We start from the raw sequence: 15,047 nt of genomic DNA, 5'->3' as shown, positions 1-15,047 counted from the left end.
CTAATGATCCCAGAAACTAATTTACACGACACGACTTAAATACAAAGGTGTTTGGATGGAGGAAAAAGGTCCTGTTCTTTTAACCGTAGTGAGCAGAACATGTTAATGTGGCCAGCAGGTGGCACCAGAGTAAAGGTCATTTTGTTACTAGAATAAAAAAAAAAAGATGCTCTTTATTTGTTATTTTAATGTTTTAATGTCTGACCGAGATATCCAGGAATATTGAAGCGGGTACTACGCAGATAATATAAAAACAATAAAACCCTGATGTCTATAAACACTCTGCGGCCTGAAATATGTTCCTTATTTTTCTTTCGACATTACAAGAAGATATATTTAGGCAAAACAAAATTCTGTTTCTTCGCGGCGGTTGGGGAAAAATATAATTTGGGGTTGAGGTATAAAGCAACATAATCAGCAGACAACTGTAATTATTTTCTTCCCCTGTCAACAAACAAGCTAAACATTAGCTTCATGTGCCGGTGGTGTCTCATGACTGGAAAGGCGTGTTCTCCCTCAGCTCACTATATAAACCGACCTCCAACAGGAGTCTCTGAACGCTGCAGGCGGCTGAACTGCCTACATCCTCCCAATTTGCATATAAAGCCAGTTTAGGCTGCTCACACCTGCCAGCAGGACGCACAGAGGACAACAAATAACACGCAGTGGAAAACTTTGGTCTCTCATGTAAGTTTCACTTATTCAACTCTCTTCTCTCGTGTTTGATTTGGTTCTCCTCTGTGTTGACGCTCCATTTGAATTATGCAAGAGCAACTAAGCAGATTAACATACCGCTATTTTCCATACTGATGGTGAGGTCTGTTCAAAATGACTGACTGCCGACAGACCTGAATAGGCCAATTATTCGCAGCCCCGAAGTCTCGTTTTGAAGTTTTAAGTGGATTAATTTGTCATTTTTCTGTCACGCAACCGGAATTTTAGAGGCCAGTGCAATTATGTAACACTTCCCGTGCACCTGTTGAATGCGAAAGAAAAATGGCCCATAAAAACGTCTCAAGGAAAAATAATTAACAGTTAGATTTCATTATGTAATTGGCTTTTATTTCAGCATAATCCTAAATCCTTTTTAAAAACACTCCCAAGTGATTTAACACACTTTAAAGGGAAGTGAAGTCACTAAAAGTAAAGCTTTACTTCAGCCCATTTTCAACACCAGTCCCTAAAAATTAGGATCACAACACTGTAAAGTAAATGTTTTTTTTGGTTTTTTTTTAACATGATTAACCCTTCAAGTACACCTCTATAGGCTATTTTAAATCAGATGATACACTTATGTGTCAATATACTGCCTGTATATTAGGCCTACATCGTTATTTCAAGTAATCAGAGGTTGTTTCCTGTTTTTGTCATAAAAATCAAACCAAGTACACTATAGTCCATTCATGAGTTCAGATGGACCACAATGAACTCAGCTCTCTATAGTCTCCTGCTCACACACTTACACTTAATAGTAATATTATGTTTTACCAATTTCATGTCAAACTTACATGTGTCTCACACCAGTGTGAGAAAGTGTGTTTTTCTAATACTGATATGAAACACTTCCCTCTGCCATAGCTCAGTAAATCACGCATGCTGTTTGGTTATGAGAGGCAGTCTGGACTTGTTAATATGTAACGGAGGTCAAAGTAAATAAGGAGTATTCACCACTAACTCGTGTATGTCTGTGTTTTTGCAGAGGCTCGCTGTCAAAATGGATGTCTCTCCCATCTCTGTAACCTGCCATCTTACAATGAAGCCTACGGACAAACCCAGCATACACAGCTAGCAATAAATTTTAATTTCTTTCCATTCATACTTTTGGAACTGAGCTAAAAGTTCTTGTTTTTTATTTTTGTGAAAGAAATCTATTTATAAAACACATATTACCTCATAAGTTACCATCAAACCACAACAAATTGCCTCAGTTTAACTGTTATTCTTTTAATTAAGTTTAATTGCTAGTAGTGATGGATACATCTACACTAGCAGCTGTGGCCACTGCCACCACCGTGGCTTTGGCCTCTCAGTCTGACATGTCAGGCTACTTGTGGCTGTTGGTGGTAGGCTTCATCATTGCCTTCATCCTGGCTTTCTCTGTGGGGGCCAATGATGTGGCCAACTCCTTCGGCACAGCAGTGGGCTCCGGGGTGGTCACTCTGCGACAGGCCTGCATCCTGGCCACCGTCTTTGAGACGGTGGGCTCGGTGTTGCTTGGGGCCAAAGTCAGCGAGACCATCCGAAAGGGCATCATTGACGTCCAGATGTACAACGGCTCTGAACATGTCCTGATGGCAGGATCCATAAGTGCAATGTTTGGTAAGCATTCTCAGAAATTACTTCTTGATGACCTTGAATGGTGCAACTTAGGGAGATATTTGGCGGGTGAATTTTCAGGTTGTGAGCACAAGCCTTGCTCTTGTTTTTGCACTGCAGGTTCTGCTGTGTGGCAGCTGGCTGCATCATTCCTGAAACTCCCCATTTCTGGAACCCACTGTATTGTTGGAGCCACAATTGGCTTCTCCATGGTAGCCAGAGGTCACCAAGGGGTCAAATGGATGGAACTGCTGCGCATTGGTAAAATCATGTGTTTTGCCTACATTCCAAATAAAAATATCTGATAAATCTGAAATACAATTGTATGTAAAAGCTCATTTAATTAAATCATTTAATTAGTTAATTTCTTTTAAATGTCGATCTAAAGTGGCATCCTGGTTCCTGTCACCTATGCTGTCCGGCATTATGTCAGGAATTCTCTTCTACTTTGTCCGCAAATTCATTCTGAACAAGGTAAGCCCTTTCTTCTCAGAGAGCATCGTTGATAAGTATTTTGAAATCACCAACGATGGAAGACATGTTCAGATCCATAATCACAGTATAGAAATATATGAAGCTACTTATTTCAAAATGATACTAAGTAAAAGTACAGAGGTATTTTCAGCCATACACTTTTAAGTACTTGGATTAAATAGAACTAATGATCACTGCTGTAGTCCAGGAGTTCCCATCCAAGGGATCTGGTCCCACAAAAGGGTCACAAGATAAATCTGAAAGGTTGCGAGATGTTTAATGGTCAAGTAAAGGAGAAATCATAGCTTTTTTTGTGAAAGACCTCTTTAGTCTTTTAACAACCACCTGACAAGTTTCTTCTTCCTCTTCTTGGTTGGAATTATAAATAGGCCATTGAAAGGTCACAAGAGGCCTCAATTAGACTGTTTTTTTCTTATGAGGAGTAGAAGGGCAACTGTGAACCACTCTGTCATTTTTAATTTGAAATTATATATTATAAGCTTTTATAATACTTCGTGTTTTTTATTTAAAATCGTATTCTGTAAATAAATGTGTAACTCCACATTTGAATTAAATAATTAAAATTTAAATAATTAAATAATTAAATTAAAATAATTAAATTAAATTAAATAATTAAAGTAATACAATATATGCACCTATAAGTACCTCAAAATTATACTTAAAGGACTTGTTTAAAATTTTGGGAAACACACTTATTTGCCATATGGTGAGAGTAAGATTAAAAGAATGACACCACTCCCATGTCTGCAATCTGAGCATCAAATTAGCAGCAGAATCTTGCTAATTTAGGCTGGCATTAAGAAACGGGAAAACAGCTTGTCTATTGCATATCCACAGTACCTACTTCAAAGGTGTATAAATTAATCAATATCTGTCTCGTTAAGAAAATATATAAGTGTAGTTTTTGAGGGGCAAACCGATAGCCGAATGGTTATGGGACATTTTTCTTTCTTTAAAGTGTAGTTTGTGTGAAATCCAAGAATGGACCTCCTAAGAAATTTGTATATATGACCCCGACAAGTCTATTTCCACAGGCGGACCCTGTACCCAATGGCCTGAGGGCCCTTCCTATCTTCTATGCCATCACTATGGGCATCAACATCTTCTCCATCATGTTTGCAGGAGCACCACGTGAGTATCACGTCCACACACCACACCCGTGCTTCTGTCGAATGTCACTGACTGCACTGCACTACCACAGAAGCTGTTGAAATCCCTGGAGCAAGATGAGGTGACTAAATGTCATAGGATGCACAGAGGAGAGTTGATGACAGGATTGAGGAGACCATTTCATAAAGAAGTACCTGGAAAACTGTCTATATCAAAAACTAGAAGGTTTAACTCAGTAAAAGTACAATTAAACCAAGAAAACCCAACATGACTACAATAAATCTAACTGAATAAGAATCTAAAAAAGGATATACAATTATTAAATGGAAAATGTCCATTCCTTTTTGTTTTGTTTGCAGGATTGAATTTATCAAGAAGTCAACTGGCCTGGGCCCTTCACTGAAGGCTGCAGGCCGGTGTGCTGGGGTCAAGGAATTTAACACACCATAACTCCAGCTATGCCAAATTACAGCATAACACATTAGAGTGCACTTCTCACACTGATACTGCATGCATGTTCCCCTCCCAACATTTTATTTTTTGACACAAAGTTACAGAAAAACATCATTTTGTGTTATTTTCTACTAAAACTAATTTTCTGCCAACACACATTATGCAGTTAACAATTTTAGAGGCCAGTTTGGCTTTGCATGTTGAAGATGGGGTACACCCATACAGTTTTTACTGTGTGGCCTCTTAGTTGTTCTTAAGTTGTTGTTTTCTACAAAGAAAAGGTAAGTTGTGTTATTCAGGGGTGATTTAATGTTGCCATACTAACCCACATATAACCTAACTCCAGACAAACAGCAACAGCAGTTGAGCTATTCAGCGTCAACATTAAAAGAAAAGTGAAATTACTGAAAGCATCCCTAACTGTGTGTAGTATTTGTCTCTTTCTCACTATCTGATTAGAGGAGTTTGTACACTCACTGACACTCTTATCTATAAGAACATATTGAAATGTTGGAAGCAGCCGTTGAGACGTTTAAAAAAAAAATTGTAACAAATCACTTGACCACAACTTGCAATTAGAAGTTGGATTAGACTGGAATGGGGTGTTTTCACTTTGATCACTTCTTTTTTGGATCATGTAAAATAAGGGTCGCGCTCCTAACACAATGCAATGTTTCTAAAGTAGGCCGAAGCATGCAGGTATGTACAAGCAAAAAACTGTTTTTCTCTCACTGCTGAGTGAGTTGTGAATTAATTAAAGACACGGTTGTTTCTCATGTCCCTATCTTGTGTACACAGTGCTGGGCTTTGACAGAGTGCCATGGTGGGGTACGCTATGCATTTCTCTGGGCTGTGCCATCATCACAGCTTTGGTCGTCTGGTTTGTTGTCTGTCCACGCCTCAGGAAGAAAATCAAACGTAAGTAAATCTGACCATGTCAGACTTCCAGTAAGAATGCATTTGGAATAAGAACCAACTTCATGCATGCTAAGTACATGTACTCCAGTGTTGTCCTTCAGCACAATTTTAAGGCTCCTTCAGTATTTCCATTTTATATTATGTACTTTTCCAAATAAATAAAAAATATGTTACTATATGACAAGAAAAGATTTAGGGTAAATTGACAGACTACACTGGAGAATATAAAATCATTAAAAAAAAAATAGCCCCACCATTAACAGCTGCAACATTAAAGTGATGTAAATGCTGAATAAAGCAGAGATTACTCGCAAACAGAGTTTTCTGCGTGCTCCTTTCACAACTGTCCCTTATTTAATGTACTGCAGGAGAAGCAGCTGCTGCTCCCCGTGGAACTCCACTGATGGAGAAGAACTCCAGCAAACCTGCGCTGCCAGAGCAGCCGTCAACGCCTCCTGATCCGCAACCTGAGACCCCTCCAGCAGACAGTCAGAAGGTGGCTTTCAAACTCGGAGGCTCAGAAGAGGCTGATTTGGACAACAATGACATAGAGACCAAAGACCTGGATATCACCAATGGTGAGACGCTCCTTCTAACTATAAATGTCAAAATATTTGACCTCAGTGGTTACATTCATGGACATATAGTACCAGTAACTCTGACTAAGTTTACCAAGAACTAAACTTGTTGTCATAGGTCTGAATGGCCATGTTGGCCCCATGATGATTACTGATCCTCATAGTGGACGATCACACACAATCCACAAAGACTCTGGCCTTTACAAAGACCTGCTACACAAGCTCCACATGGCCAAGGTGGGTGACTGCATCGGTGACAGTGACACAGAAGAGCGGCCCATGCGGAGGAACAACAGCTACACCTCCTACACCATGGCTATTTATGGAATTCAAGGGGAAGCTAAATACAAAGAAGTGGATGGTGAGCTGCAGAGAAGATCGAGGGTGGACAGTTACAGCAGCTACAACTCGGCAGTGACCAGCGGGAGTGCGGTCCAGGACGGGACTGTGACTGAAGAAAATGCCAGGGGCCTCACTCTGGAGGAGGATGAGCTGGAGGTCGACCAGCCGGCTGTTTCCTTGCTCTTCCAGTTCCTGCAGATCCTCACGGCGTGCTTTGGCTCCTTTGCTCACGGAGGGAACGATGTCAGGTAGGCAAGGGGGGGGGGGGGGGGTTACTTTCGAGGAATTTATGTATGTGTGTTTACTCAGATGATTAACATAAGCCATTTTTAACACTAGCAATGCGATCGGCCCGCTTGTGGCTCTCTGGCTTCTGTATGAGAGTGGCTCTGTGGTATCCAACACACCCACACCCATCTGGCTGCTTCTGTATGGTGGTGTTGGCATCTGCGCTGGACTCTGGGTATGGGGTCGGAGGGTGATCCAGACCATGGGCAAAGACCTTACCCCCATTACACCCTCTAGGTGTGTCACATATCTACGTCTTATAACAGCCAAAATTCTGATCTGTGTACTAGTTTAAGTGTACTAACATTTTCTTCTACTTTAGTGGGTTCAGCATCGAGCTAGCTTCAGCAATCACAGTTGTTGTGGCATCCAACATTGGTCTTCCTGTCAGCACAACTCACTGCAAGGTAATGAAACTAAAATGTCTTAAACTTTACTGCAAATGGATGCATGTGTTAATGAAAAGTAGGTTCAGTTTTGAGCACATGCAATGCAGGTACTATATATTCTTGAGCCTGTGGGTACATTTGCCGAGTGCCTCTTCTATTTTGTGAACACAGGTGGGATCTGTGGTAGCTGTGGGATGGCTGCGCTCCAGGAAATCAGTTGACTGGCATTTGTTCAGGAATATTTTTATCGCCTGGTTTGTTACAGTTCCTATCTCCGGGCTGATCAGTGCTGCCATCATGGCTCTCTTCATTTATGTCATCCTGTGAGCGTCCCACTGTCCAGCTACACTAAGTTGAACATATGGACCGCTGCCAACAGTTTTTGTTTGACTTTGATAAAACTGTGCTAATAAACATGTTCCATTTGTTCTCTGTAAATGATTTACTGTATATTATATAATTTTGTGTATTTTCAATTGTTTTTTCTCACAGGGATGAGCCCATGAGTTATGTAAGATCTAATAACACTGCTCAAATATGTGATATTGTGTATCATTCTGTATATTTGTATAAAAGCAATATGTATTAAAAAAAAAAAAGAAATCATTCAGTTTTGATAGAAAAATAATGTGCAGCAGTCACATTCTATGTTTGCATATTTGGATACAATAAAATATGAAGTTGCTTAATTTGAAGGGATTTCCATGTATTTTACTCTTCATTAAACACACACTGAATTCATTTTTGGGCACAAAATATTGGTAACTAAAAACGGATCGGTACGGTTTGGGAGCAAATACAATGGAGTATGGTTACTTTGTTTAGGTTAGGTAACCAAGCCACCACACTCAAAGTGTTATGTTAACACTGAGCGTTATAATTAAATGTTGACACATCTTGAAGTTGAACGTGGCATGCTGTGTGAGAACTTTGCGTGTTCTCTTTGGAGTAGGTGTGGTTTTCCCGCAGGTGCTTCGGTTTCCTCTCACAGTTCAAAGGAGTGCAGGTGAGGTTAATTGGTTGCTCTAAATTGCTTGCAGCTGTAAATATGAACATGAATGTTTTGTTTGTCTCTGTGTCAAGACTGTGATAGATGGATGAAAGGGTTCACATTTCATACTGTGACGCCTTCTCTTTTCATCTTGCCTCTTCTTTTCATCTCTCCTTTACTTCAACTCCTCAAACTAGTGCTCGAATTATTATTATTTTCCTGCTCCACCAGAAAATATAGGACAATAAAAATAACTACATGAAAGCCAAAAAATGAACTATATTGAAACACATTGCAAATTAATTATTATTATTATTATTATTATAGGTGACCACATTATTGTTTCTGGCAGACTCAGTTTATACTGCCATAAACATTTTGTTTATATTTATGTACCAGCCAGAGGGACAAAACCAGTCTTTTTAGTTTAACACTTTAACTAGGCTACATTTTGCTGCAGATTTGTCTGTACTTTTACTTAAGTAGGATGTTTCATGCAGGACTTTAACTTGTATTACAGTATTTTTTTTAACATTATGTAATGGTGCTTTAATTTAAGAAAATGGTCTGAATATGTCTTCCACCTCTGAATTTACCCATTATTACCAATTAGTTTGGGATATTTTAAGTGGGTGGGAGCCCTTGAGGATATATCCTTTGTGAATGTCCCTCCACTGTGAAATAACCAGTAGCTGTGGAAAACTGGATTTCACAGTAGCTTGAACAATAAGGTGATTTTACAAAGATGCCTTTCCTGCAGAGTTTCACTGACACCAACCAGCCACATGATGGTGGTGTTCTCCAAATAACTGACACCGTGGTTAGTTTGAAGTGTATGAATCTTCCTCATTGTAGTCTCTCCTACATTCACCACTTAATGAGTATTTTTCTCTCCAACTTTCTTTGATTCACCATCTGTCAAAATAAGCCTGCTGGTTCCATCCAAATTAGAAGCATAGCCCGGGTTTGAACACAGAACGGTATTATTTAAAAACGCTTTTGTTCTCCACACTTGTTGTACTATCCTTTACTCCTCCACATGCCTCAGATCAGTCAGACTGCACTGGGATGCTCTGGTGTGTAAATCTGAACAGGGACAGAGGATTATGTTTACAGACACGTTTACATTTACTGACAGATACGACAACATCATTAATAGTGTTTTTAGCACGGATTCATTTCATTACATTACGTTAAATGAAATACTCCATTTTTCTTACAGTAAGAAGGGTGAAACTTTCAGATCTCACAAATTAATATTTTTTCAGTTATTAATGTAGCTATGATGTCACAAATGATTAATTCCATTGAAACCTGCATGTGTTTTTCAAGATCCTTGGAGAGAAGCTATTGTAACTGCAAGAAAAACCTTTGTGTCAGAGTCCGATGGCATTTTTGGAAGGAAGTAACTGGTGGGGCAACACTTGTTATATAAGGCCAGGAAGCTAATATCCAAGCTAATATCTCAGGAGTTCTGAAAAGTGACTGAATTTTTTTTTCTCCCCAGTGCAGATGCATGATTTTGGCAGCAGATGATAGTGTTGTCTCATTTAGTATGAACCTGCTCACATAGAAAAACCTTAAACAGAAAGACCCTGACAAGAATTAAACATGGGACGTTTCCAGAAAATGTGTTACCCTGGGCAACAATATCTACGTCGATCATCCATGAAACCATATTTAAAATTTGGATTGAAACATTTTCTCTCTCAGCATACTTTAAAATCATCAGGTAAGAGAAAAAGTACAATTTCAATGAAGCATGATTTCGTTTGGCATTGATGGCATGCTGCAGTGAATACTGCTGCAAGTCAAGAAGTGCTTAAGACCAGCAGATACTATTATGGATAATAATATCCTCCTCTTGCCAGATTCAGTTTCCAGCATGGAAAGAGATACATCACTGACCCACATAGCATCATCTGAAACTAATATAGACAAACATTTAGATTAGGTATCTAGATCCTCTTCTAGAACTCATATGATGGATTTGTTGAAAGGTTTTAAACGCATTGACGAGACATACAAACTGACTATAGCGACTGTCTGAAAATATCTGTGGCATGCTTGCCTTTAAAGCACCGCAAGTACATATCAGTATTTTCTCTTTCCTGCCTCCAATCTGGTCCCCAACAGCCGGAGCCCTGCAGGATCTTATGCAAGTGTTATCTTGCTGATTTACAGTATTTTTTTTTCTCTCTCTCTGTGCAACCGTGTGTGCACTGATAACTACTCTCACAGGTTCAGTGGCAGAACTCTTGATGTTTTGTGAAAATGAGATAGCATACAGTGGTGTTAGTCAAAATGCCTGAATATATTGCTTTGGAAGAGTGTTTCCTCTCGTAGGTTTTCTGCTTCAGTCTCTTCTCAGGGTAATCATATCAAACAGGGGTTTTATTTTGAAACCAGATACCGGAAGTTGTCTTTTTTTTTTTTTAAATTTTTTTTTTTTTTTTTTTTTTAATTTTTTGAAATTGACACTGTGGATGATTTTTTAACGAATGTCCATACAGGTGTGCCTGGACATTTATTTGCGGGCAGCGGGGATTGCGTGTTTCCTGCGTGAATGCATGATGTTTGGCGTTACAGAGAGAAATGCGCGACCACAGCGGAGCGGCGTCGCTCTGCACCTCACACACTGAAAACCGCGCAACTGGGGCATGCATTCACTTAACACAGCGGACCAACAAACTGGTGTATAGTCTGTAGCAGATCCACGGGAATAAAACGACGGCTTTTTTTTTTTTTTTTTTTTTTTTTTTTTGGTGTGTGATAACATTGGACTGCCGCAGCTGCAGGAGGTGGGTTTTGGAGGAGGATTTCATTTTTAAGGATTAGGAAACGCACAGATCACAAATGTGAAAATGCAGGTGCGTTTCGAGATTCGCACCTCGGTTTTTTTTTTCTCCTTTGCCAATCTGATTTTCTTCCGGAGCCTGAGAAATGCAGCCTCTACCTGACAGATGTGTGGCACCACAACTGCAGCCTACAGGTCTGTGTCGCCACAATCAATACAAGCGTGTTGTGCATGCCACGAAAATCATTCAATATGAGCCTTAACACTGAATACTACTGACACTTCATAGAAGCAACAGAAACAGTGTCGCTTGTGTGCCATTCGCTGCATCTTAACAGCTTTCTGTGTTAAAAATGAGTGATATTCTGTCTGCTGTGATGATAGTAGCATCTGGCTGTTGATGCACACTGATCTGTCCCTTTTACACACATCTGATGGCAATTATTTTGCTGCTGATAGAGCCCACAGACTCCGTTTTTGTCACTACATTTTGAGTAAACAGAATTGCCAAGAGATACAGGCCACTAATGGAGCTGTACCAGAGAACAGGCTAGGTTTGTGTTGCCCCCTCTGAGACTGTTGAGATATAACTCAAGGGATAAATCACAGCATTTGTTTACTAGTGTGCATCTGTTCCTTGTCTTTTGTTTAGAGAGAGTCTCCTGTCTACCTGCTGCAGATCTGCTGTGGTTGGCAGTGGAGCACTGAGACTCCTACAGCTGCAAATCTCCCCATCATCAACATCTGCCACTTCAAACGCGACAAGACACAAGAGGACAGGCTGCTTTTTGGCTGATCAAAGTGGCAGCAGTCAGAAAGTACCTGTAGACGATGACTCCAGTGGAGCTGTTTGCCTGAAAGCAGCATGAGATAACTGAGGACTCTCATACTAATCGCTGATTCAAGCTTTTTCTGTTTGGTGCTGATGAAAATGTTCCGGTGTGTCAGTTGACTGACAGTTTGGCAGTGGTGTTCTTGCACGGGACGTAACCAGCAGTTGAAGCGCAGACACCACAAAGAAGATGGCTCGTCCGGGATCAGGGTTGCTGGTGCCCATAAACGGGCTGGGGTACCCGCCTCAGAACCTGGCCAGGGTGGTGGTCTGGGAGTGGCTGAACGAACACGGGCGCTGGAGGCCCTATAGTGCGGCGGTTTGCCACCACATCGAGAATGTGCTGAAGGGGGATGCCAGAGGAAGTGTGGTTCTCGGGCAGGTGGATGCCCAGCTCTCCCCTTACATCATTGACCTGCAGTCCATGAATCAATTTCGCCAAGACACAGGTAAGAGACGTGGAAGTTTTCTTTTTGTTTACACATGTCACAGATACTGACGTCAAGGAAAGTGCAGATAACCTTGATGTAAACACATCAGTTCACCCAGCAGTTCTCATGTCTGAAATACAAAAAAATACATTAATCATGTTTGGCTGCCCAAATTACAGATGATGTCATATTATCTCAGTGGAAATGGTTACAACAGAGCCAGCATTGATGTGGTTGCTACACAAATCCTATGTAGCTTTCAAGGAAATAAAAGAGTCCTTAATGCCCCATCTGCTTTGGGACTACATGAGCCACAGGTCGAGCTGCAACAGACAGAGCACCAAGCACCCAGATGACAAAAGTGCAGCAGTCCCTTATTCATCGAAGAGTGTCTTTACGCAGCTGCAGGAATGCCACGACCTTGCCAAAGGTCACCATATTCGCGGGGCTGCGCATCCATCAGGCAAATGAGTGCTGTAGCTCAGTACAACACTTCTCACTCTTCTCATCTCACTGTATTTATTCAGTGTGTGAGAGTGGTATCACAACTGTGGACTGTGATTTGGTGACTGCACACAGTTTCTGTATAAGAGTAGTTTCTGCTACATTGACTCAGTTTAACTTTTCACACAATGAAACGAATAAACAGTATTTGTACAAATTTATTATATATTAGTCACTGAATCAATATCCCACCATGTGTGAACTACTGAGTGGTCAGTCAGAAAGGTTTTCTTCAGTTTTATGTTTAATGTGGGCAATCTGTGAGACAGCATGAAACCAACCTTATCTTGATTGAGGGATTGATCGCCTCGGGCCATAACATGCTCACAGTAAATGCTCTTGAATCGCCTTTCCTGCTACTACATGTCGATTTATAGAAAATCCACTCCGCTCAGCTTTGTTTGGTTCACTGTGATTCTCTCTGATTGCTGCTACCTTTTTAAATCTGACCAGATGTTTCCGTTATACTCCACCAAGGCTCAACTCACTGTTTGTTTGTCTCTCTGTGTGTGGATTCACCTTCCTGCTGTCCTAGTGTTTGTTATGGGGGAGGTTGTAGACATCTGTTTAGACCAGCCGTGAAGAAATCTCAGCTGTCATGAGTTATTCTTCACGATGCAGCTACACACCACTGTGTAAGTGAGCAATTTACTGTGACTTCTTTGTTCGGTGCTTCAGGTCATGTCTGCAATAAAACAATGTGTCATTGATGAGGTAAAGCATGAAGACGAAAACTCTTCGCACTTGTAAGTTCGAGGCAGGCCTCTGACTGTATTTGAAGGCGTTACGTAACATCAGGGCGATATACAGGTACAAGGTGACCTCACTGTGCATGGCTCTGCACGATGTCACCTTTCATTCATTTACATTTGCGTGAATACATATTTGTGGATTGATCTCGCAGTGTTCTTCAGTATACTGACTGAACAGCTCAAATTCAAACATTTCTTTGAAGTATCAGTCAGGATAAAAACCTGTTGACTACGGCAAAATAATGTTCAACTGTAATGACATGTTTCTCTAAATGGTTTAAATCTGCAAAAATACCCACGACCGTATTAAGCAGTACCTGTGTATGTGCTGTCTCGTTACTCTGTGTGGTTTTCAGATGGGTGGTGTTGCAAACTAGCACATGCTATAAATTCTGTGAAAGGTGGCAGTGTTGGAGGCTGGGTACTTGAGCAGTAAAAAAAAAATATTTAAAAGCCTCAAACATACATACTATGTTGAATGACCACTTTCTTTTTTGTTATATATAACATTTAATATAGCACCGAATGTATTATTCTATTCTTTATTGAGAAAATGTTCTTCTCTAATTTTTGACATGCAGAACAATACTTGTGAATGAGTGTGAGGTGGCAGAAGAAGCTGCCTGGCTGTGTTTCTGCTCTTCTTGTTGATGTTTTCCTCTCTGATAGAACATAACGCAGAGCAGCACATGTGTCTGGGCTTGACCGGCCGGGAGATGAGCCACTGCGCCGTTTGTCAGTCATTACCACAGCGTAGGAGCTGGGCCTGACGTTTATCGCTCCTCATTGTGCCGTTCGGTGTGTTACCTTCTCCCTCGACTGGGATAAACCTGTCACGGCGGGGCCTGACCGACAGCGGCTCGGATGCCCGCCGCCTCCTTTCCCTCCTATTTGCTCGTCCTCTCTGCACTCTCTGTTCCTGCCCCTAAAACCTCTGCCAGGCCATCGCCATCAATCCAGGCTCCCATGAGGCCTTGCTTCCAGGCTGTTGTGATGTTGTTGCACCACCGCTTGCACAAAGGGCCTCAGCAAGCTTGATTTAATGTAGATTGCGACGCATCTGTTTTACATCAGATGTTTGCTATATTTGTAGCTCAGCAGGTCACCCGCAGCCACTTGCGCCGTTGCAGGCTTGTGGAGTGTCCCTGTGGGGAAACCCCATTTTGTCGCAGAGCCAGTGATCTCGTCCTCTGAGGCTGTTTTTTTTGGCAAGAGCTGAAAAGCGAGTTGAGTGTGCTTGATGCCCACAACGTATGTGTGTGTGTATACGTCCTTGTGTCTGTACATGTGTATGAGTGAGCTGACGTCTGTGTGACGGCACCCTCTGCCAGCTGTGGTGTTTGTGTCCCGTCCCTGCAGGCCCTGTAGGGCCACCCTGCTCTCCTGTGGGTTTGGGAGGATCTCCTGTGGGTGGTAACCAGGCTGACTTAGTCCGGCTAATGAGACAGTAGCTACAGTTTATCTCCATGGCTCCCCTCTAATCAGGCCATCATGACGACTACACAAGCGGTCTAAACACATCTGTATTTAATTGGCATTTAAAAACACAGGGTATGGATTTCACCTCAGTACAGCTGTTGGTGAAGAACACCAGTCTGTAGTGAAATCCTGAACCCCTGTGCTTTGTGTGTACAGTATGAGACGAGGCTCAGAGAGAGGCTTATGCACATATAGTGGGGATGGATATCTGGCTAAAGGCAAGGAGAGGATTGGCTCACAGCCAAGAGGCATCGATCCGTTCTCCTCCCCAGAGGGGCATTAGAACCTCTAAACACTGCTGTGGACTGATCCCCTTTCACTACACCCACTCACACAGCAAAACACATGGGCTTATCTGCCATTTCCATCATA

The 15,047-nt window shown here is 41.4% G+C and overlaps 2 protein-coding genes across 3 annotated transcripts in view; both read left to right on the top strand.

The window, feature by feature from the left end:
- The first annotated feature begins 572 nt into the window (after positions 1-572).
- slc20a1a (solute carrier family 20 member 1a) lies at positions 573-7,584 on the top strand. The gene is made up of 11 exons (XM_069139240.1): positions 573-687; positions 1,700-2,319; positions 2,437-2,577; positions 2,705-2,790; positions 3,846-3,942; positions 5,173-5,292; positions 5,661-5,870; positions 5,989-6,460; positions 6,552-6,737; positions 6,823-6,907; positions 7,061-7,584. Exons 2-11 carry the CDS (start codon positions 1,971-1,973, stop codon positions 7,214-7,216), a joined length of 1,902 nt encoding a protein of 633 aa, XP_068995341.1. The 5' UTR covers positions 573-687; positions 1,700-1,970; the 3' UTR covers positions 7,217-7,584.
- A 2,796-nt stretch (positions 7,585-10,380) lies between these two features.
- Positions 10,381-15,047, top strand: part of dtx1 (deltex 1, E3 ubiquitin ligase) — a 46,284-nt gene continuing 41,617 nt past the window's right edge. For both annotated transcript variants that reach the window (XM_069139238.1, XM_069139237.1), the window contains exons 1-2: positions 10,381-10,872; positions 11,330-11,958. In XM_069139238.1, the coding sequence (XP_068995339.1) occupies positions 11,700-11,958 (259 nt within the window). In that variant the 5' untranslated portion in view covers positions 10,381-10,872; positions 11,330-11,699. The remainder of the gene's footprint in view (positions 10,873-11,329; positions 11,959-15,047) is intronic.

This window comes from Embiotoca jacksoni, unplaced genomic scaffold, assembly GCF_022577435.1.
Source record: "Embiotoca jacksoni isolate LCO1_2020_lvr unplaced genomic scaffold, fEmbJac1.0.p SCAF_8, whole genome shotgun sequence".
Lineage (NCBI taxonomy): Eukaryota > Metazoa > Chordata > Actinopteri > Embiotocidae > Embiotoca > Embiotoca jacksoni.
The sequence above is the reverse complement of the archived record's forward strand: the minus strand, read 5'-3'. Positions and strand labels throughout refer to the sequence as shown.